The following is a 22,872-nucleotide window of genomic DNA, read 5'->3' on the forward strand; positions in this document are numbered from 1 at the left end:
AGAAGCCGCCTGAGGGTTTCTGGGGGACCAGCGGCAGAACACATAGAAGCGCAGATGACATGCTTCCAAGCTGGGCCTCGCATGGCTCCAGGCGCAGAAACTACTCTGCTATCACAATGAGGACTACTTTTTGCTCCTGGGAGTTGGGGTCAAACGCAGACCATCTTGGTCCGGAAACCAGCTGCGACAGCTGGCGAAGGCGCCTGGCGCCTCAGCCAACAATACACGGAATCCGCAGGAGTCGGCGTACCCCTGGGGCCACCCAGTCCATGAGCCCAACTCCAGCCCAGGCGGAGCAGATTCAAGTGCCTTGGCCTCTGTAGGCTCGCGACAGCGGGGCGCCTGCCCCAGGTCTCACTTCCACCAGAGCCTCTGGGAGGCACAATCGCAGGCAGCTCTTTCTTCTCTGTCTTGGACCAACACTAAACTTTGGCGTCCAGAGACACACACACTCACAAACTAGCTCGGGACGAATGTGAGGACTACATCTCCAGAATGACATCATCGCCTCTGGCCTGGCCACAACTCACGGCTGACCACCCAGAAGGGAAAACTTGACTCCAGGGGCGGGACCTGCGGACGACCAATTGGAAGACAAGAGGAGGGGCCATATGGACTAACCTAAAGACCCAAGAGCCCTCTGGTGGCGGCCGAAAGCAGAGAGGAATGCACGGGGTAGTTTCGTCGAAGCTCGGTTCTTTACGAGAAGAAAATACAAAGGTAGCTAGGCCACTGTGACCCGGGAGCGGAAGATCAGAGTCATTATCCCCAGAAAAGTTTATTGAAATGCAAATTCTCGAGTTCATGCGAGATCCAATGAGTATGGGTGTCGGGGTAGAGCGCAGAAATCTGAATTTTTAAGATTCTCGCAAAAAAAATTCTTCCTAAAAAGAGAGGTTTGAGAATCACTGATACAGTCATAACAGATTTAAGGATGTCCCCAGTCGCTCCGGTTACTCTAGGGCTGACGGGAGAGAAGCCCTCACTAGGATCTAGAACTGGAGCACGCCCCACCCAGTCCCCGGGAATCTAGAGTCGCTTAAGACCGGAAATGGGATCGCTTCCAAAAGCGGCCTCAGGCCGAGGGGAGACCAAGGAAACTCCCAGCCTCTCCCGCGTCAGCATCCTTAGGGGCCGAGATCTTTAGGCGAGTGGCGTGTAGCCTGCCGGGGGTTGTAGTCCGCAGCCTGGCCGCGCGCCTGCGCCCTGGGCAGCTGCCCCCGGTGAGCCTGGGAGAGCCGTGGGCGCTGAGGCGGTGAGTCCCGGAGCGGTCAGAGGGCGTGGCCGTCCCTGGGGCGCGGGCGCGGGCGCGGGGAGCGGGGCTCCCTTCCCGCTCGGGCTGCGCTAACCGGCCGCTTCCAGCCCCGGTCCGGGTGCGGGCACGGGAAGGAGCGACGGGCGGCGGGCCCCTGTCCGGCCCGGATCCCCGCCGCCGCTCCCTGCGACCCGGCCGGGCCTTCCCGGGCTTCTCCTGGGCGGGGAGCGCCCCTCCGGGCGGCGGGACATCCTCCCCGGGGAGCACGCTCGGGGCGCGCCGCGGCCCCCCGATTTTAAGCCGGTTTTTAGGCTTGTCCCCCTATCCTTTCCCCGAGTGCCCTCTCTTTACACCCTTCTTCATCCACGGGCCCTGTGGGCCGGCTTCATTCAGGAGGCTTTGAGGAGAAGCCATCAGCCCCGGGGTGGAGTGAAGTTTTCATCCGGAAGGGCCGACGGGGAGAAAGGCGGAGGGTCAAGTCCCTGGTCGGCGTGGTGGAAGGTTGGGGACCGTCCGCGGAGGGTTGCCCAGCTGTGAGGCTGGAGCGCATTCAAGGCGGGTCCATAGCCCAAACCAGCACGGTCCCTGGATGCCCTCCAGCGACGGTTAGGTGCCTTGGCGGGGTGGGGTGGGAGGAAATAGAAGCTTCCTAGGAAATGAGCTTTCCTGAGCGCTTCCTCTGTGCCAGGCACACTGCTGTTCCTTTCCCTGCGCTGGGATCCGCCTCAGGAGCTTCTATGAAAGAGATGCCGTGATTATCTCGTGTTAGCGACAGAAGCCCTGGGCGTCAGGGACTCAGAGCTAGCATGTTATCACGAGATGGGTCTGCCGCTGAAGCCCAGGCTGCCATCAAGATAACGGTGCTATGGGGGCAGTGCCCATCTGGCATGACTGGGTGAGATCATGAGCATATTTTTCCTTGTCCCACCACCCCAAGGAAGAGGACAGGTACATGAGGCGTCCTGGCAAATGCAGACAGAGTGCAGCCACAGCACACGGGGCGGTGGGGGGAGTGGGCACTGGTGCTGAGACCTGTGGGGACATGTACGTGACGGCCTCTGTGACCTCAGAGGCTGCACTCAGAGAATATGTGGATGTTTGGGACGTGAGCAGTGCGGGAGTCTGTAGATTCCAACTTCCTCCCCACTTCCCTCTGACGTTTACTGTGTGACTTGGGACAAAGTTATTCCGTCCTCCTCAGGTTCACCTCAGTCCCCTCATCTGCATTCAGGGCACAGTACTAGAGCCCACCTCCTAACGTTGGGTGAGGGCTAAATGAACCGATGCGTGTGGGAGGCTTAGAACAGTAGCTGGCACAAGGCGTGATGAATGTGACAGATGTTCTTGGTTATTAATGCAGAACTGATTCCTGCTGGCCTGCCCTGTTGCCATGTGTTTTGCTCATGAGAAAGTCACTTAGAATGCTGTTTCAGGATGAGGGTCACGGTGATGTTGCCTGAACTATGCATAACCTCCAGTGGAGAGGAATTAGGGACTGATTGGTGGTTTGCTGTCTTTGCAAGGCATGGCCCTAGCCAAGATGCCCATGGTTGAAGGTGACTAAGGGTTACTCAAAGGTAGATGGACTTTCATGGTTCTTCACCATTGTAAGTATTGCTCCTCCATTTCTTCTGTGGCCTAGCTATATTCAGAAACACAAGACATTTGAAATTAGGCTGGGACTGGGTTTAAAGGCCACTAAATCTGTAGGGGTTCACTGGGTCCATGGAATTCTAGAGCAGAGCTGTCCAATAGAACTTTCTGCAAAGATGTCTCTTTTTTAAAATTTTTATTGGGGTATAGTCGATTAACCATGTTGTGTTAGTTTCATGTGTACAGCAAAGTGAATCTGTTATACATATACGTATATCCACTCTTTCTTTAGACTCCTTTCCCACATAGACCATTACAGAGTACTGAGTAGAGTCCTCTGTGCTATACAGTAGGTCCTTATTAGTTATCTATTTTATATATAGTAGTGTGTATGTGTCAATCCCAATCTTCCAGTTTATCCCTCCCCCACCCCTTACCCCCCGGTAACCATAAGTTTATTTTCTACATCTGTAACTGTATTTCTGTTTTGTCCATAAGTTCATTTGTAGCCTTTTTTTAGATTCCACATATAAGTGATATCATATATTTGTCTTTGTCTGACTTACTTCACTAAGTATGACAACCTCTAGGTCCATCAATGTTGCTGCAAATGGCATTATTTCATCCTTTTTTATAGCTGAGTAATATTCCATTGTATATATGTACCACACAAAGATGTCTCTTGAGCACTTGAAATGTGGCTAGTATGAATGAGAAATTGAATTTTTAGTTTTAATTAATTTAAACTTCCACATGGGACTATTTTATTTTTACTGAGGTGTAGTTAATTTACAATGTTGTATTAGTTTCAAATATACAGCAAAGTGGTTTAGATATATATGTATTGGGTCAGCCAAAAAGTTTGTTCGGTTTTAAGTGAAAATAAAGGACACATTTTTCATTTTCACGAGAAACCTTATGGAACAACATATTCACTAACCAAACGAACTTTTTGGCCAACCCAATATGTACATATGTGTGTGTGTGTGTGTGTGTGTATATATATATATATATATATGTATATATATATGTTCTTTTTCAGATTCTTTTTCCATTATAGGTTATTATAAGATATTGAGTATAGTTCCCTGTGCTGTACAGTAGGTCCTTGTTGTCTACTTATTTTATATATAGTAGTGTGTATCTGTTAATCCCAAACTCCTAATTTATCTCTCCCCCGACCCACATGGGACTATCGAATACCATATTGGATAGCACAGTTCTAGAGAATCCGTGGATGGTCTTGAAGATTTTGTAAACTTTTTGAAATTGAATGCAGAATTTGCTGTGTAGTATATCTTTCTAGAAATTGTCCATGACTTTCATCAGATTCTCAAAACCCCCCAAAAGATTATGATCTGCTTCTTTAGGGCTTTGGAGAAAAGTAAGCAAGTTAAGGGAGGTTAGTCTGCCCTCTTGTAACCACTGCTGTTTCTCCTTCCTCATTTTGTCCCGTCCTCAGCTTGTAGGTGGCTCTGCCCGGAGGATAACACAAAGAAAGAAATTGGAATCTGCTGCTTCGGGACCCAGATAAATTGTACAGTGCTGGAAGTTGGCGATGGCTGTGGCCCTGGGTTGTGCAATCCAGGCCTCCTTGAATCAGGGCTCGGTGTTTCAAGAGTATGATACCGACTGTGAGGTCTTCCGCCAGCGCTTCCGGCAGTTCCAGTACAAAGAAGCATCTGGGCCTCATGAAGCTTTCAACAAACTCTGGGAGCTCTGCTGTCAATGGCTGAAGCCAAAGATGCGTTCTAAGGAGCAAATCTTGGAGCTGCTGGTGTTGGAGCAATTCCTAACGATTCTGCCCACAGAGATAGAGACCTGGGTGAGGGAACATTGCCCGGAGAACAGAGAAAGAGTTGTGTCACTGATAGAAGACTTACAGAGAGAACTTGAGATACCAGAGCAGCAGGTGAGAAAAGAGGTTGGGATCTTGGGAATTAGACCAAAAGAAGTAGCAGAGGCAGCTGGGACCGGGTCAGACGTTCTGTCTGGTGCCTCAGGATTTCCCTGCAGGGCTTTCCATTTTTTCCTTCTGCTGGAATTGGCATATGTTTCAGTGATTCTCAACTATAAACCCAACTCCACTTCTATAACAGATATTTGGTAATGTCCCCTTTACTGTGCTAAAATGAAATTTATAGATAATATAACTTCCTTATATACACCGAATTAGAAAAAAAATCAATATAGTAAGTGCTCTATGGGCCAAATATTGGACAAAGCCTGTTTTTATACTACCCATGAGCTAGTAATGGTTATTACCTTTTTGAAGAGTGGTTTAAAAAAAAAGAAGAGGCAACAGACCAATACTACCCACAAAGCCTAGAATATTTACTGTCTGTCTCTTTACAAGAAAATTTTGCCAACCCTGAGTCAAGTAGAGTCTAGAAGGAATATAAAGGAAAAGGAATGTGATTTCTTATGAATTAATAAGCATGTGAGCGTGCACATATTTGGGCTTGACTGCACCAAAACTTCAGGAGGTTGTCATTTGCTTGAATCTATGCACAGATACATTGGGAAGGCGACAGGCAGAACTTCTGACTGATGTGATACAGCTCAAACACTGTGAGCGGTGTTGCTGTTGGTCATATGATTTCTCAAAGTGGCAAACAACTCTTGGTCAGTCCAAACAATAAGTAGTATAGTCTTCATTTGATTTCCAAAGTAATGCTTTCCTAGAGCATTCAAGTCATGCTAAAATATGCAAAAATATTTTGTGTTTATATGACCAACAGGGTGAGGTCCTTGAAAGGTTCTTTTTACGTACATGAATGTTTGAGGGAACATTCCTAAATTGTTTGGGAGGTGGAACAATTCTGCCCTGTGAATTATTGGGTTGGCCAAAGAGTTTGTTCTGGTTTTTCCATAAGACGTTACAGCAAAACCCGAACGAACATTTTGGCCAGCCGAGTACATAGACTCCCACCTCTGGCTCGTTACATTCTGATAGCCACCACCTGCCATCATAGGCAAAATGCCCCATGGGGGCGGTGGCGCTGACCTCTGTTCAGAACCATCCAGTGAAAGCCATAGCTGAGCACGGACAGAATCTTTGGGAGAAGAAAGTGTTTGTTGGTGGGCATTAGGGGCACTTCTGCCTGGTGTGTTGATGGGGTCAACTCTCCTTGGAGTCATCCAAGGGTCCCTGTCCCCCTAGGATAGAATGAATTTATGGTTTCCCTTCCTTTCTCCATCTTCTCGGTTTAGCTTACCATATAGATTTTATCTTTGTATGGTCTAGTCGCGCACCACCCAGAACAGCCACTAGCCAGGGGTGACTCTGGGGCACTTGCAATGTGGCTAGTCCAAATCGAGATGTGCTGTAAGCATAACATGCACAGCACATTCCAAAAACTTAGTATGAAACAAAAGTCGGTGTAATATCTCGTAACAATTGTTTATATTGATTACATTCTGAAATTATGATATTTTAGATATTTTTGGGTTAAATACTGTGTGTTATTAAGATCAACTTTACCTATTTCATTTTTTGTTTCATATGGCTGCTGGTACATTTAAAAGGACATGGGTGGCTTGCATTATATTGCTACTGGGCAGGGCTGGTCTGGACTTCAGTGACGGTTCTGGCATTTCCCCCAGCTCGATAGGCAGGAAATGCTCTTGGAAGAACTGGCACCAGTGGGAATGGCACACATACCGCCAAACATCCACCTGGAGTCACCCCCACTCCAAGTAATGGGACCTGCCCCGGAGGTCCCAGTGGCAGAGGCGTGGATCCCACAGGCAGGGCCGCAGGAGCTGAGCTTCGGTGCTGCTGGGGAAGGCCAGCCCTTTCTGGACCCTGGTAAGGCAAGGGTTTTATTTCCTTTCTTTGGTTTCCATTTTGAGAGCTCAAGAGCTCTGCAGGGTTGAGGTTGCTTAGAATACCGATAACCTGATGGAAACAGGCCACTCTGATCAAGAGTAGAAGGAGGAGGGACTTCCCTGGCGGTCCAGTGGTTAAGACTTTGCCTTCCAAATGCAGGGAGTGTGGGTTTGATCCCTGGTCAGGGAGGTAAGATCCCACCGGCCCCGTGGACAAAAAAACCAAAACATAAAACAGAAGCAACATTGTAACAAATTCAGTAAAGACTTTAAAAATGGTCCACATCAAAAAAATCAAAAAATAAAAAAAGAGCAGAAGGAGGAAATATCTCTCTGGGGATAGCTGGGCACAAAGCACCTTCAATCGAATGGGATTGAAAACCCCTTAAGCTAATGACCCTGCTCAAGAAGCCTATTTTTCTCTTTTCAATTTTTTTTATTGTGGTAAAATACCCACGACCTAAGGTTTGCCACCTTAACCATTTTTATGTGTACAGTTCAGTGGTATTGAATACATTTATAATTTTGTGGAGCCATTACCAATATCCATCTCCATAACTATTTTCATCTTGTAAAACTGAAACTCTAGACCCATTTAAACAATAACTCCCCATTTTTACATTCCACCACTGCCCCCCACCCCCGGCAACCACCATTCACCTTTCTGGCTTATTTCACTTAACATAATGTCCTCAGGGTTCAGAATTTCCATCCTTTTAATGGCTGAATAATAATCCTTTGTATGTATATATCACATTTAGCTTATCCATTTTCCATAAACGTATACTTGGGTTGCTTCTACATCTTAGCTATTGTGAATAATGCTTCTGTGAACATGGGTGTAAAAATATCTGTTTGAGACCCTGCTTTTACTTCTTTTGGTTATATAACCAGAAGTGAAATTGCTGGATCATACGGCATTTCTAGTTTTAATTAATTTTTTGAGGTACTTCCATTCTGTTTTCCACAGAGACTGTACCATTTTATGTTCCCACCAACTGTGCACAAGGTTTCCAATTTCTCCACATCTTCACCAACACCTGTTTTTTTTTTTTGATAGTAGCATTCCTAATGGGTGTGAGGTGGTATCTCACTGTAGTTTTGATTTGCATTTTCCAAATGATTAATGACGTTGAGCATCTTTTCATGTGCTTATTGACCATTTGTAAATCTTCCTTGGAGAATGTCTAATCAGGTCCTTTGCACATTTTTGATTTTTTTTTGGTGTTGTTGAATTTTAGAGTTCTCTATATATGCTGGATATCCATCCTTTATCAGGTATATGATTTGCAAATATTTTCCTCATTCAGTGGGTTGCCACCCTGGGGTCTCTAGTACACAAGACAGAAAATCAGTCCCAGGCACCTTGGAGCTTCAGCTCCTATGGATGATTCAGATATGAAAATAGAACTGTAAAATGATGTATTGGAGGGAGTAGGATGCTATGGGAGCTCATAGGATTGCCACCTAACCAGCTTTTTGGCAGAGAGGGAAGGCATCCCTGAGGAAGGGGGATCTGGGTAGACACCTACAAGATGAATTGCAGTAAGCCTGCTGAGTGGTGGAAGTGGGGAGGGGAGAGGGCTTTGGACAGAATGGGCAGCCTATGCAAAGGCTCAGAGGGGTAGAGAGCATGGCATATTTGAAGACTTCCTGCTGCAGTGTGAGGGCGCAGAGGAGAAGCAGAGGAGCCAGAGTTGCACTGAAGAGGCTGGAGAGAGAAGTAGGGTCCTGGATCTTGAAGAACTTTGTCAGCCTTGTTGAGAAGATATGCTTTATTACCAGGACAGTGAGAAACCACTGGATGTTCTTAAGTAAGGCAGGGATATACACAGATTTGCATTTAGAAGGTCACTCTGGCTACAATAATAGAGGGAAGACTGGAAACAGCTATCCTGCAATCATCCACCTTAGAGAGCATGATTTTCTGGTCTAAGATTGTGTCGGTGGTGGTAGAGAGAAAAAGACCAATTTGAAAGATAAGTAGGAAATAGAAATTATGGGACTTGGTGATTGACTGGGTGTTGGATGAAGAAGAAAAAGAGGTTAAGGATGGTATCCAGGATTCTGGCCAATGAACTGGGAAGATTGATAATATTATTCACTGACACAGAGAACAGAAGAGAGGATCAGATTTGGTGGGTCAATGTGAGTTTAGATTTGACCATGTTGACCATGTGGAGTTTGAGGTGTTTGTGGGTCTCTAGATATTTTAAAATAAAGGTGACAAAAAAGAAAAACTGACAACTACATATGTATGTGTATTATGGTCAAAGCAGAACTATATAATATTGTCATTTACGTTCCAATCTTTACATTACCTATAGTCTATAGTCTGTTTAAAAGTTCTAAAAAATCTGTAATTTTGTATGTATGCCAGCAACAAGTAGTGAAACTTAGCTAGAAATATTTAATGATAAATGTTTTTGCACATGCACTCTCATTCCCCATGTTAATTTGCTCCTCTTAGCAACAGTCCCAGGTACAAAGATCACAGATGATGCAGAACAGCAATGTTGCTCTTGATTGTAATACTTTACTCTTTAAAGCACGGGAATGTCCAGTGTGTTCAACAAGGAAGAGATAGAATGAGTTAAACAAGTAAAATATACCAATTTGGAGGAGAGGAAACTACCCCTTTTTCATCACTGTTAAAGTGATATATTATGCTTTTCAAAATGATGCAAGACTTATTGTTCTATAATTTAAAGGTTGCTTATACTTTTACTGGTTTTTTTTTAAATGAAAACATCTTCGGTATATTACATGAAGCACATCATATTGTAGGCTGAGTGAGTGAAAAGCACAGGATGCTGGCAGAATAGAAGAAATTTCAAAGTAATGGAAGAGGTCAGTTGATTTTATATTAAAGTTTGGAATGTATTCCCTGTTAGCAAAACATTAAGTTGTTGGGTATATATAAAATGGAAAAAAATATATGTATATACACACATATATTCACCTAATGATATTCATTTAATGTGAATACAGAGGGGGGTGGGAAGAGAGAATAAGAGAGAAAGAGGGAAAAGAACTTAAGTAGAAAATATAAAGAGATCTAAGAAATACATAAGCTTTAAAAAATCCCTTATTTAAAAAAAAATCCCTTATTTGAATTCAAGCCAGACACGCCAGATGTTAGAGATAGGCAAAAATATTAGAATGTCTGCAATAAGAAAGAAAAGATGTGCTGGTCCTAAAAATATAAAGTATACCATGCTTATCTTTGAAAGTCTGGAGTTCAAAATTAGTACACCAAATTTGGAACAATTTTCATTTGCCAAAGCCTCAGGTTTTTTTTAATTTAACCGCATGAGCTTACACTAGGAAATTGTATACAAAATGTCAAAGGTCACATCTTTTTGGTGATGCAGGATATGAGAGATGAAAATTTAAAGTAAAAAGTAGGGCAAAAAATGCTGTCCGCAGAGCAACAAAAGAGTCTTGTAACTTAAATTTCTTTATACTAAATGATGTATCATTAGCTAATATCCAGCCCTAACAATAGTAATGATATTTCTTGGTACAGTGGAGACTTTATGACACAATGTTTGATAATGGGGCTTAATGAAGTCATTCCCTGAGCCTGGGATGGGGGGAACATTCATCAATCAAGCACCTTCTCTGTTAACCTCAAGTTGCTTTTTCCCTCTTTGTATAGATAGCTTTTGCTGAATAACAAATTACCCCCCAAAATTTAGTAGCTTAAAAGAGAAAGCACTTATCACTTCACAGTTTCTGAGAGTCAGGAATTTGGGAGTGGTTGACAGGGTGTTTCTGGCTCAGAGCTGCTCATGTAGTTGCTGTCAAGATGTCAGCAGGGGCTGGCAGGAGACCTCAGTTCCCTGCTAAGCAATCTTCTCCATAGGCTGCCTGAGTGTCCTCACAACACAGCAGCAGATTTCCCCCAGAGCAAACGAATCAAGAGAAAGCAAGGAGGATGCCACAATGTTTTTGATGAACTAGTCACACACCATCACTTCTACCATATTCTATTCATTAGAAGAAAGTCACTAAATCCAACCCACACTTAAGGGGAAGAAAATTAAACTCCACCACTTGAAGGGAAAAATATCAAAGAATTTGGAGCTATATTTTAAAACAAGTATGCACCTATGCTTCCCTGTCCCTACTAGCCTTTTACTTTATACTTCAGTTTTTTTACGTCAGAAAGTAGTTTTTAAATTGAAGTGTAGTTGATTTACAATATTGTGTTAGTTTCAGGTGTACAACATAGTGATTCAGTATTTTTATAGATTATACTCCATTTAAAGTTATTATAAAATATTGGCTATATTCCCTGTGCTGTGCATTATATCCTTGTATCTTTTTTTTTCTTTTTCTGCAGTCAATTTTTCTTGAGTAAATTTCTTCAGTTAATTAGGTCAAATAAAATATACCCATGATGAGTCTCTTGGCTATAACCATGAGGTGAGTTTAACATCCTGGACAACACATTATCATCACTTGGAAACTAAGGTCTAAGGTTCTAGACTATAGTCTAAAAGACAGAAGCAATGGTTAAATTTAAGGTAATAGGCTTTGGTTTCTATCTGTAGGACCCTCTTATTTTATACCAACTGAATAGCAATTGATGTTTCTTCTATTGCTGTAAAACCACTCATCCAATGGTAATAGCAGCTACACAGACTAGTCTGCATTGAGGATGAAGAGAAGAGCCCCCTGACAGAAGTAGAAATTAGAGCCTGCTTTCTGACTGCCATTCAACATTGATTCAAAGCCCTGGAGCCAAGCTATAAAATATACAGTGAGCATCCTTGTGTATATGCAGGTGTCAATAGGCTAAATTTCTAGAAGTGGGGTTGATTGGTTAATGGGTATTTAAAACTTTGATATTGTCAAATTGTCCTCCAAAATTGTTGTACCAATTTATTCTCCCACCACAGCATATGAGAGTGCCAAATTCTCCTTGCCTTCACTTATTCTGTATCATCAAAGTGTTTGATCTTTGCTGTATAAAAGTCATAACTGTTGTCACCATGTTAGCAGATAGAAGGAGGGCTGATATCTGTGAAAACCTTTTCAATAAGCGTCCTATTCATTCAGCATCTGTGATGGTATACTATGGAGTGTGTAAGAGTAGAGGATAGGAACTAACGTCAGAAGGGTGGAAGATGGGTCAAGGAATGGTCAGTAGCCTCCGCTGACATGGGTCATGAGCATAGGTTGGGAAATGCAAACTGGTTATAGTGTCAGGAGCAGGGCTCTGAGAGTCCAGGAAGTGGAGGCTGAGTGCACCAGAGGCACAAGGATCTGAATGTTATGTAGGATGTAGGACGACAAGGTGAGTGGGGGGCGAGGTTGGTAGATAATTAAGAAGTTCATCCAAGAAGAAGCTCAAGTATGAGCATATGTTCTCTGTATCCAGAGATGGTGTAAGGTGCAAAGTTAGGTTATTGAGATTTTTCTTCCTTTCTAATATAGGCATTCATAGCTATAAATTTCCCTCTAAGCACTGGTTTTACAGTCCTAAGTTTTCATTTTCATTTCGTTTCCATTTACCTCAAAATACTTCTAATTTCCCTTTTGATTTCTTCTTTGACTGATTGGTTACTTAGGAGTATGTTGTTCAATTTTGAAATATTTGTGAAGTTCCCAGTTTTCTTTCTGTTATTTATTTATAATTTCATTCCATTTTGGTGGGAGAATATACTTTGTAATTGTGATCCTTTAACATTTTTTATAAATTTTTATTCAGTTATTTATTTTTATCTTGGGGCTGCATTGGGTCTTCTTTGCTGCGCGTGGGCTTTCTCTAGTTGTGGCGAGCGGGGGCAACTCTTCATTGTGGTGTGCGGACTTATTGCGGTGGTTTCTCTTGTTGTGGAGCACGGGCTCTAGGTGCATGGGCTTCAGTAGTTGTGGCACGTGGGCTTCAGTAGTGGTGGCATGCAGGCTCTAGAGCACAGGCTCAGTAGTTGTGGCGCACGGGCTTAGTTGCTCCGCAGCATGTGCGGTCTTCCCAGACCAGGGCTTGAACCCGTGTCCCCTGCACTGGCAGGCGGATTCTTAACCACTGCGCCACCAAAGAAATCCCCTTTAACATTTTTGAACATTTGTTTTACGGTATAGTATCTCAACTGTCCTGTAGAATTTTCTCTGTGCACTTGAGAAGCATGTATATTCTGCTGTTGTTGGTTGGAGTGTTCTATAAATGTCTGTGATGTTTAGTTGGTTTATGGTAATTTTTAAGTCTTCTGTTGTTGATCATCTGCCTAAATTTCCTATCCAATAGTGCAAGGAGATATTGAAGTCTCCAACTATTACTATTCAATTGCCTATTTCTTTTACTATTTCTGTCCATTTTTCCTTCATGTATTTTGGTATTCTGTTATTAAGTGCACGTATGGTTATAATTGTTACATCTTCCTGCTGGATTGATTCTTTTATCATTATAAAATGATTCTATTTATCTCTAATAACTTTTTTGTTTTAATGTCTATTTTGTATGATATTAATATAGTCATTCTAGCTGTCTTGTGGTTACTACTTGCATGATATAGCTTTTTCCATTCTTTTCCATTCAGTCTATTTGTATCTTTGAATCTGAAATGTGTCTCCTTAGACAGCATATAGTTGGATTTTTAAAAATCCAGTCTGACAATCTCTGCCTTTTGATCGAGTTGTTTAATTCATACCATTTAATCTTATTTTCGATATGGTTGGATTTATATCTGCTATTTCACTTTTTGTTTTTGTATGTGTCTCATATCTGTTTTGCTCCTCTATCCCTCACTTACTGCTTTCTTTGACACTAAGTAAATATTTTCAATGTAAAATTTATGTACTTTAATGAATTTTCACTATTTTTAAAGCTATTTCCTTAGTGATTACTCTAGGATTTATTATGTACATCTTAACTTATCATAATCAGCTTCGGATTTATACTAACAATGTCAGTGAGCTATAGAAATATTTCTCCTGTGTAACTCTATTCCCTTTTTCCCCTTTTGGGGTGTTACTGTCATACATATTATATCAAAAATGTTACAAACTCAACAATATCTTGTTATAGTTATTACTTTATATAATTTTAAGACTTTTAAAGGAGCTGGGAGAAGAAAGGAAAACAAGTATATGTTATAGCTTTTGTTATATTAACATTATTTATCATTTCTGATTTTCTTCATTTTTCCTGTGGATTCAAGTTACTAACTGAAGTCATTTCTTTAGCCCAGTACAGCTTTCTCCTACCCACTTCATTTGTGCTGTTATTGGCAAATAGAATACATTTCTATATGTTATTTGCCCAACAATATACTACATACATACTGTTTTGCATAATTACTTTTATAATTAAATAATTACCCTTACTTGTGCCCTTTGTTTTTCCATGTAGATTCAGGTACTGTTTGGGATCACTTGCTTTCAGACTAAGGAACTTCCTTTAGTGTTTCATGTTAGGCAAGTCTGCTACCAATGAATTCTCATCAGCTTTTGTTTATCAGAAATGTTATTTCATAGTCATTTTCGAAAGATAGCATTTCTGGATATAAGATTCTTGGTTGACAGTTTTTATTTTTCTTTGAACACTTTGAATATATTATCCCACTGTCTTCTGGCCTCTGTTGTTTCTGATGAGAACTCAGCTTTTAATCTTGCTAGGGTTCCCTTGTAAGTGGCAAGTCATTTTTCATTTGCTGTCTTTCAAGGTTTTTTCTTCTTATTTGGCTTTTAGGATTTTTACTCTGATATGTCTGTTTGTAGATCTCTTTGTAGTTATTGTACATGGAATTTATTGAGCGTCCTAGGTGTGTATATTGATATTTTTAAATACATTTGGGGAGTTTGGGGCCATTATTTCTTCAAATATTTTTTCGGCTCCTTTCTCTCACTCCTCTCCTTCTGGTTCTCTCATTATATATCTGTTGGTGCACTTAATGGTGCCCCACTTTTCTCTGAGACTCCATTCATGTTTCTTCATTCTTTTCTGCCTCTGTTCTTTTCATAGCATAACCTCTATTGATATGTCTTCGAGTTCAGCAATTCTTCTGACAGTTCAGATGTACTCTTGAGCCACTGTAGTGAATTTTTCATTTCAGTCATTGTACTTTTCAACTCCAGAATTACCACTTGATTCTGTTGTCAGACCCAAGTTTTTGTGCCTGGCACACAGTGAGGCCAAACAAACAGAAATATCGGAGTTTGGAGCAAGGAAAGGTTTATTGCAGGGCCAAGCAAGGAGAACAGATGGCTCACACCTAAAAGACCTGAACTCCCTGATGGGTTTCAGGGAAGAGTTTTTAAAGGCAGCATTTGGAGTGAGGGCTGCAGGGTGCATGACTTTCTTCTGATTGGTTGATAGTGAGGTAGCAGAGTGATGTTTCAGGAATCTCAGTCATCAAGTTTCTGACCAGTCTGGGGTCTCAGAAGGTAGTTACCATCCTCCACCTGGGTGGGGAACCTTAGCTCCTGCAGAACAACTCAAAGATATGTATCAGATTATTTTATACACACACACACACACACACACACACACACACACACACACACGTATATCTCCCTCCCTTGAGGAGGAACTAGGACTCTGTTTACTGAACTATTGTTTCTTGACTGCTTTTCCTTTGTTTCTGCACTCCCTCACTTCCCTAATTAATAACTGCTTGAATTTGCTCTTTGGAAGTCAGGGAAGGCCTAGGAGACTAAAGCCTTTTTCTACAAACAAGAAATGGAGGACACAGAGAGTCCTGCTTGGTTTCAATCCCCCCTTTGCATTGATACTCCTCAATCCTGAGGGGAACAGGTGCCAGACAAGAAAGGGAATAAAATTTTGGATAGAGGGGTTAATCATAAACTCAGCAGAGGAACTCAGTTTTAGGGGGACTCGATTTCAATTATTTTTTTTAATAATTTCTATTTATCAATATTTTTAAAATTTAATTATTTATTTATCTTTGGGCTGCGTTGGGTCTTCATTGCTGCACACGGGCTTTCTCTAGTTGTAGCGAGCAGGGCCTACTCTTTGTTGCGGTGTGCAGGCTTCTCATTGCACTGGCTTCTCTTGTTGTGGAGCACGGGCTCTAGGCGCGCAGGCTTCAGTAGTTGTGACACGCAGGCTCAGTAGTTGTGGCTCACGGGCTCTAGAGCACAGGCGCAGTAGTTGTGGCGTACGGGCTTAGTTGCTCCACAGCATGTGGGATCTTCCTGGACCAGGGCTTGAACCCGTGTCCCCTGCATTAGCAGGCGGATTCTTAACTACTGCGCCACCAGGGAAGTCCCTGTTTATCAATATTCTCTATTTGATGTGATGTAATGCCATCATAATTTACTGTACTTCTTTAATCATGGTTTCCTTTAGTCCTTGAAACATATTCATAATGGCTACTTTGACGTCTGTTAAATTAGATATCTAGTCAATTTCATAGGCAGATTCTGTTGCCTGCTCTTTTTTTTTTTTTTTTCCAGTGTAGGGGTCATACTTTCCTGTTCACATACATGTCTTGTTTTTTGTTGGAAACTGGACATTTTAGATTACATACTGTAGCAACTGTGTGTCCTTCTTCCACTCTCCAGAGTTTATTTGTTTGGTGAGTGGCTGGATTATTTTAGTGAACTCTAGTTCACCCTGCAATATTAAGCATTTGATATTGCCCTCATGGAGCACAGCCTTGGGTGTGCGCATAGTCACCCTGGAATGACAGTAGTTTTTGCAGGGCTTTCTTTGGCTGTCTCTTGCCCGTGACCAGCCCCAGCTATTAATTACCAGCTAATTGCTCTGTTGCATTCAACAATGCCCTGGAGCATAAATTGCTCTGTAGACTAATTCAATCAAATTCAGACACCTTAGATGGGCTAGTTCCTGAGGTCAGTTTTTGAGATTTGTTCTGATCCCAGGAGGGCTCCTCCCAGCTGTCTCTTTCCCCAGTTCTCTTCTGCAAACTAGTCAGCCTACAGTTTAGTGTGTATATGCAATAAATCTATCACTCTTTCCAATTGCCTTTCATTACAGCCTCCACTCTTTTTGAGAGTATCCTTAGGCTTGAACGTCTCCTCTCTCTCTTGGAAATGAAGTCAGTTTCTTTGAGAAGACTTTAGGAGCTACCTCTTTTAAGGCCTGCTTGTCCTCTCAGGCCAAATCTCAGATGCATTGCTCTGGAGCTGGAGGTGGGGACAGTAATGTGCTTATCTCTGAGTCACATTGCCACTTTAGGAGCTGAGCACTAAGTCTGAGCCTCAGGTCTCCTTGACTTGCCTTTCCAGGCAAGAAACCACTGTCTTATAATCACAGTTGCCTTACAAAACCACAACTGCCCTGCAAGGGCAATCAGGGCCCTAGTATTCTCAGCAATACTACACCCAAGGTAGATAGATCCTCTATCCCACCAGTGGAGACTGGGTAGATGAAAGGAGCCCTCACCTCTCAGCCACAGTGGCCTGGAATTTAGACTCAACTGTAGATAGCTAAGGGTAGGGTGACAAATGCTGGGGTCCTGCCCCTCCCAGGAAGATATCCCTCTGAATGGGAGCTGGGGGAAAGAGTGCCCCAGGCTCTTGGCTATGCCAGTCTGTAGTGGAGCTGGGAGAGGGACCAAAGAGAACAGTTTTGGTTTAAGTACGTAAGACTCTTGCTGTTCTCTGTAAATTTTAGCAGATTTTTAAAAATATTGGGCTGGCCAAGAAGTTTGTTCAGGTTCTTCTAGAACATCTTATGGAAAAACCCGAACGAACTTTTTGGCCAACCCAATAGATGTTTCCTAATTTTCTAGACTTTGAACGTTTCTTTGTTATTTTTAGTAATTTTCACCAGTTTCACTAGGAAATAGGTCTGCAAAGTCCTCATGGTATCGTGTTGGAAGTCTGTCTCCCTCCCTGCATTTAGATTATAAATTAGTGTTTCACACCTAGGCCTTTGCTATTCTCTCTGCTTATTTCAAGTTTCAGTTTGCTCCTACTTTTATGTAATTGCAGCTTTCCTTTGATCTATGACCTCCATTTTTATTTGACCTCGGTCTCATTACCCTCTCATCCTATTCTTAGCTTTGAAACCCAAACAAAAACAATATAGTGAATTTAAACAGAATTTTATTTGCAACACATTTTTGCTTCTTAATCTTAAAAGGTCCTTTTTTCCATGAAAATATAAAATAAGGTATTTTAGTCCACTTCCTCCGTTTTGATATGTTTTAAATTTTAAAGTTTCATCAAATTAACTTGCTGATATTATTTTAATGATGCTAATATTTAAACATCATGCTGCATGTTGATCTCAGATGAGCCACTTGCAACCCAAACTTGATGGCGGACCGGTTAACTTGGCCAGAGCAGAGGAAGGCGAGGAAGGGGTGTGGAGAGAGGATGGGAGTCAGAGTGGCTCTCCTCAGTGAGGAGAGGGTGGTAGGACACAGCAGAGCACTGAATGTAGAAACTTCTCTGGTTGTCCTTAGCTTGACAGTGAGAAACACCCTTTGATGGTTACTTGGGTTAATTTCAAGAGGATCCACTTCTAGTCTTAAGCTGAAACAAGCACAAAGACTGCTTTTCTGGTTGCTAACCCAGTCCGTTTCCATTATAATTTGAAAATCTCAACTGAAATTATTCCAGTAAGCAGTTGTATAACTTCTGGCTTTACCTCTCTCTCTTTACGTAGTACTCAATATCAGCATTTCTCAGTTTTAATGTGCCAAAACTTTATGAAGATTTACTTCATATTTTGGCTCTAACCTAAATAAATCTATTATCAAAATAGATACGGTAGCAGTTTATTGTATTGATTTCTGCACGGAATTGATTTACTCCCTTTCCATAGGTTAGAAGAGAATAGCCTTGTTTTGTTCTTGTCTTAAAGAAAAATAAGACTCTTGCGAGAGATTCCAGATGACATAATAGTAGTTGAGGAGGACGTAGATATTAAGGGCCATATGTCCAAGATATCAGCCTCAACTCTGGAAAAATCTTTGGTGACCTAAACTATTATGCTTCTCATCTTTCTTCTGGCCAGGATATCCAATACCAAAACTCGACGTGAGCTTTCCATTGGAGCATAGAGAAGAGGCATGGGTGAAGGAACTACAAGATTCCAAAGAAATTAAGCAATTACTCGATTCCAAGTTAGGTAAGTAATCATTCGTTGATAACACAGAAGAAAGAAAAGAAAAAAATCAACTTTGAACAAGGTAAAGAATTTTGGATTCTATTGTACTTAAGAATGTCTCTATTTCTACCAGTGGTTTAACATAACTCATTTTCCTTCATGTTCTTTTCAATGTGGGACACAGTGACATCTGCGTTATGTTTCTTCTCTCAGGTTTTGAGATCGGGATAGAAAATGAAGAAGCTACTTCAGAAAAACAGAAAAAAATGGAGAATATGTATCCATTTATTGTTACTTTAGAGGGGAATGCTCTTCATGGCCCCATTTTGCAAAAAGACTATGTACAGTTAGAAAATCAATGGGAAACCCCCCCAGAGGATTTACAGAGAGATTTAACAAAACTTGTAGAGCATCAGAACCCCTCAGCAGGAGAGAAACCTGAGAGCTCCAACTTGGAAGAACCCCTCAACGCTAGACCCCATAAGAAAAAGAGTCCAGGAGACAAACCTCACCGATGTTCTCAGTGTGGGAAATGTTTTGCTCGGAAGTCACAGCTTACAGGGCACCAGAGAATTCATTCAGGAGAGGAACCTCATAAGTGCCCTGAATGTGGAAAAAGATTCCTTCGTAGTTCAGACCTTTACAGACACCAACGACTTCATACGGGGGAGAGACCCTATGAATGCACGGTGTGTAAAAAGCGATTCACTCGGCGGTCACACCTTATAGGGCACCAGAGAACCCACTCTGAAGAAGAAACATATAAATGCCTTGAGTGTGGGAAAAGCTTTTGTCATGGATCAAGTCTTAAAAGACATCTGAAAACTCATTCAGGTGAGAAACCTCATAGATGTCATAATTGTGGGAAAAGTTTTAGTAGGCTGACAGCTCTTACTTTGCACCAGAGAACTCACACTGAAGAGAGACCATTTAAATGTAATTACTGTGGGAAAAGCTTTAGACAGAGACCAAGTCTTGTTATTCATTTAAGAATTCATACAGGGGAGAAGCCATACAAGTGTAGTCATTGTTCTAAAAGCTTCAGACAGAGAGCAGGCCTTATTATGCACCAAGTCACTCACTTTAGAGGTCTTCTTTAAGGATTGTTAAAGGAAACAAGTCCTACAGAGATTGACAGTAACTCAAAAAACAAAATCTTAAACCTGCAGCATCCTGTTTGTCTTGGAAGAATTTTTTTGTTTGAGCTTATAAGAACAGCTTTTTTTTTCTACTTTAAAAACCCATCTTCCAAGTCATATGAATTCCAGAGTATCTATCTACTCTTGCAGTTTTCCTAGATTTGATTTATTCTGTCTCTACAACTCTTATTTTTTTATTACATTGAAAAATTTTGTGAACCAAGCCAACCGTATCATAGATGTAAGCATAAAAATAATGGCAATCCTTTTCAGGGTAGGGTCAACATAATGGATAATCATGTTTATCTGACATATCTATTATAGCAACACTATAATTATTCTGCTGTCATTATTAAAGGTGATTATATTAGTTTAAAGCTTTATATGTGTCCCAAGTGGCAAGAAAGGAGACAGTGTATTTTATGAAATAATGAAAATGTGTTAGGAACACATGGATGAAAACGATTTCATTTGCCTGGTATGAACTGGGTTCTTTCCATTGAAAATTTTATTTTTGAGGAAATTCGAATTTTAATCTTTACTTTTGAATTTTGCAAAGGTGGCTAGTCTGCTTAGTTGCAGCCTGGGGTGATGCGGCTTAGAGCTGAGTATTGATTTGATGATTTATTTTGTTCCCAGAATAAGTCAGCTCTTTGTGGAAGAACCCATTTGACAGTTGAAGCTATACAAGTGGAATCTAATTTAATTTAGATTGACTGAGGAACCAGTGTCCATTGCTTTTCACTCTCCTTTGCTATCCAGCTATGTATCTCTCAGTGCTTTTAAATTTTACCCATCCTTTAATTCAGCGTCTCCCTAAGTGTGTGTCATAGAACACCTAGTTATACAAGATAGTCTGCAAATAAGTTTGGGAATCACTTCCTGCTGTTTCTGCTTTGTAGATTCACAGCGCACATCAGCATATAAGAATTCTGAGAGGTCCTCTGGTAAAGGCGGAAAAAGCACCTCTTTTGGCTCAGTGTTTTACAATCCTGTTTGAACCCAGAACCCTTTTTCATGTATACCCAGTAATGACCCACAAAGCTAGTATTCTGCAAATATGCTTTGGAACACACTGCCTTTAACAGATATTTCTATAGCTATCTGTATAGTCTGATTGTTCCCAAGCCTAGTTATCTCCAGTTGTCTCAAGGGTGTTATGAAAAACTCTTTAAACTTATATGTTTTTTATGTAACACACACACACATTATTTAAGGAGGTGAAGGTCACTAATTCAGATATTTATACGTTGCTCAGTGATTCACAGCCTCTTTGAATTTTACTTATAATCTCACACACACACATTGCTACTTATATAAATGTTCTCATATAATAGTGGTAATGACTCAAGTTCCTGTAGCAAGGGAAGAACTCTCTTTGTCAGTTAAAGCTGTTAATACATGAAAATATTCATTCAGCCTAGTTCCTTGTAAAATACAGGAAATAGGACATTCAAGTATTTCCCCTTTATGAGGATACCAGTCATCCTTTCCTTAAACTAGAATTACAGAAAGTATATTTTTTTCTATTCCATTGAAGTTCTTGGAAGTGATATTTAATAGAAGCATTTTGGGGGTATCTACTATGTGCCTAACTAGTCCTGTTCTAGGCTTAATGAAAACTAGTAAAGAAATTAATTCATAAAGAGTTTATAATATCTTTAGTTAAACAAGAGTTGGGAAACAAATGGAGAGCAATGCAAGAGAGTTTGTAGTTAAGTGCCAAATCATATCAAGTGCTAGAGCCAGGATGTGTCTTTCATTTTTGTCATCTAGGTCCCAGTATGATGCTGCTATAAGTTTGGGGTTAAAATTGAGATCCCAGTAGCAATAAACATGGAACATGGGAGGAGTCTGAATGTAGAGGTGAATAATACCGAATGTAATGGCTTCTCTTTTCTCTCTTGTGGAATTGCATTCAAACCAGGACAGTGCCTTAGAATGGATGTGCCCAACTGCTCTGTATCTATGCAATATTTTAATAAAGTGGAAATGTATGTGCCCTTCCTGCTTCAATCACATTAACTAATTGTTTGAACAACTTAGAGATGCTTCCCTGAGCAGTGGCAACAAGCACCACGATGGACTCCTGCCCCCAACCTCAGTTGGAATCACTTTACTCCCTGCAACCATGGTGCTGGGTTTATGTACCAGTTTTAGCATTTAATACAATCAATTTAGCTAGTAGTGTTAGTTGCAATCATAATATGAGCTGTACCATCTATATCATAAACACACATGACTGGATTTTACAGGGTAGAGAACATCTATTATTCATTTCTTTGTCATAGTGTCTTGTCTATAATAAGCACTAATAAATATTTGTGGCATTGAATCAAGAATTATGTGAAATAGTCCTTGGAAACATATCATAGTTAAAACATTGTGTGGATGTGCCTAATTATACTTCTGAGCATTTCAAAAAGATAAGGGCAAAATATAGTACGTACCTCCTAAGTATTACGAATAGCAAAACGCAGTACCCACCTCATAAGTACTATGAAGATTAAATGAAATATATTTTTTCAGGCCTCACACAGTGTACACTTTCAATAAATATCCAGCATATCGTATCTTAAGTATTTGTTGTTTAATGATAAAAGCATTTAAGGCTATGGATTTTCCTCTAAATATGTCTTTAGTCACATTCCATACTTTTTATATATAATGCTTCTATTAGCCAGGATTCTCCAGAGAAACAGGTAGGATGGGTAGATGGATATATATATATATATATATATACACACACACACATACATATACATATGTGTATGTATTTATATATATACACATATACATATGTGTATGTATTTATATATATATAAAATTCGATTTATTATAGAACTTCACTCATACAGTTATGAAGATTGATACATCCCATAATCTGCCGTCTGCGAGCTGGGGGACCAGGAAAGCTGGTGGTGTAATTCAGTCCAGGTCCGAAGATATAAGAACCAGGGGAGCCAATGGTTTAACTCACAGTCCAAGTCCAAAAGCCTGAG

At 41.1% G+C, this 22,872-nt stretch overlaps 2 protein-coding genes across 2 annotated transcripts in view; both read left to right on the top strand.

The window, feature by feature from the left end:
* The window catches only part of LOC309978104 (small integral membrane protein 10-like protein 2A), a gene marked incomplete at its 5' end in the record, with an annotated part of 129,018 nt that overhangs the window by 92,758 nt on the left and 13,388 nt on the right, over positions 1 to 22,872 (top strand). The window lies entirely within an intron of this gene.
* On the top strand, positions 1,231 to 19,859 carry ZNF449 (zinc finger protein 449). The gene is made up of 5 exons (XM_082865144.1): positions 1,231 to 1,255; positions 4,311 to 4,760; positions 6,455 to 6,659; positions 18,639 to 18,752; positions 18,945 to 19,859. The coding sequence occupies exons 2-5, from the start codon at positions 4,407 to 4,409 to the stop codon at positions 19,829 to 19,831; spliced, it is 1,560 nt and encodes a 519-aa protein (XP_082721270.1). The 5' UTR covers positions 1,231 to 1,255; positions 4,311 to 4,406; the 3' UTR covers positions 19,832 to 19,859.

Source organism: Leucopleurus acutus (assembly GCF_964270905.1).
Source record: "Leucopleurus acutus genome assembly, chromosome: X".
NCBI lineage: Eukaryota > Metazoa > Chordata > Mammalia > Artiodactyla > Delphinidae > Leucopleurus > Leucopleurus acutus.

Bases quoted from the DNA above. Each gene is read 5' to 3' on its own strand.
- ZNF449 (XM_082865144.1), top strand. From the start codon at position 4,407: ATGGCTGTGGCCCTGGGTTGTGCAATCCAGGCCTCCTTGAATCAGGGC. The intron at 6,660-18,638 runs GTAAGGCAAGGG...TCTTCTGGCCAG, and splicing joins CCAGCCCTTTCTGGACCCTG to GATATCCAATACCAAAACTC. The intron at 18,753-18,944 runs GTAAGTAATCAT...TTCTTCTCTCAG, and splicing joins ATTACTCGATTCCAAGTTAG to GTTTTGAGATCGGGATAGAA.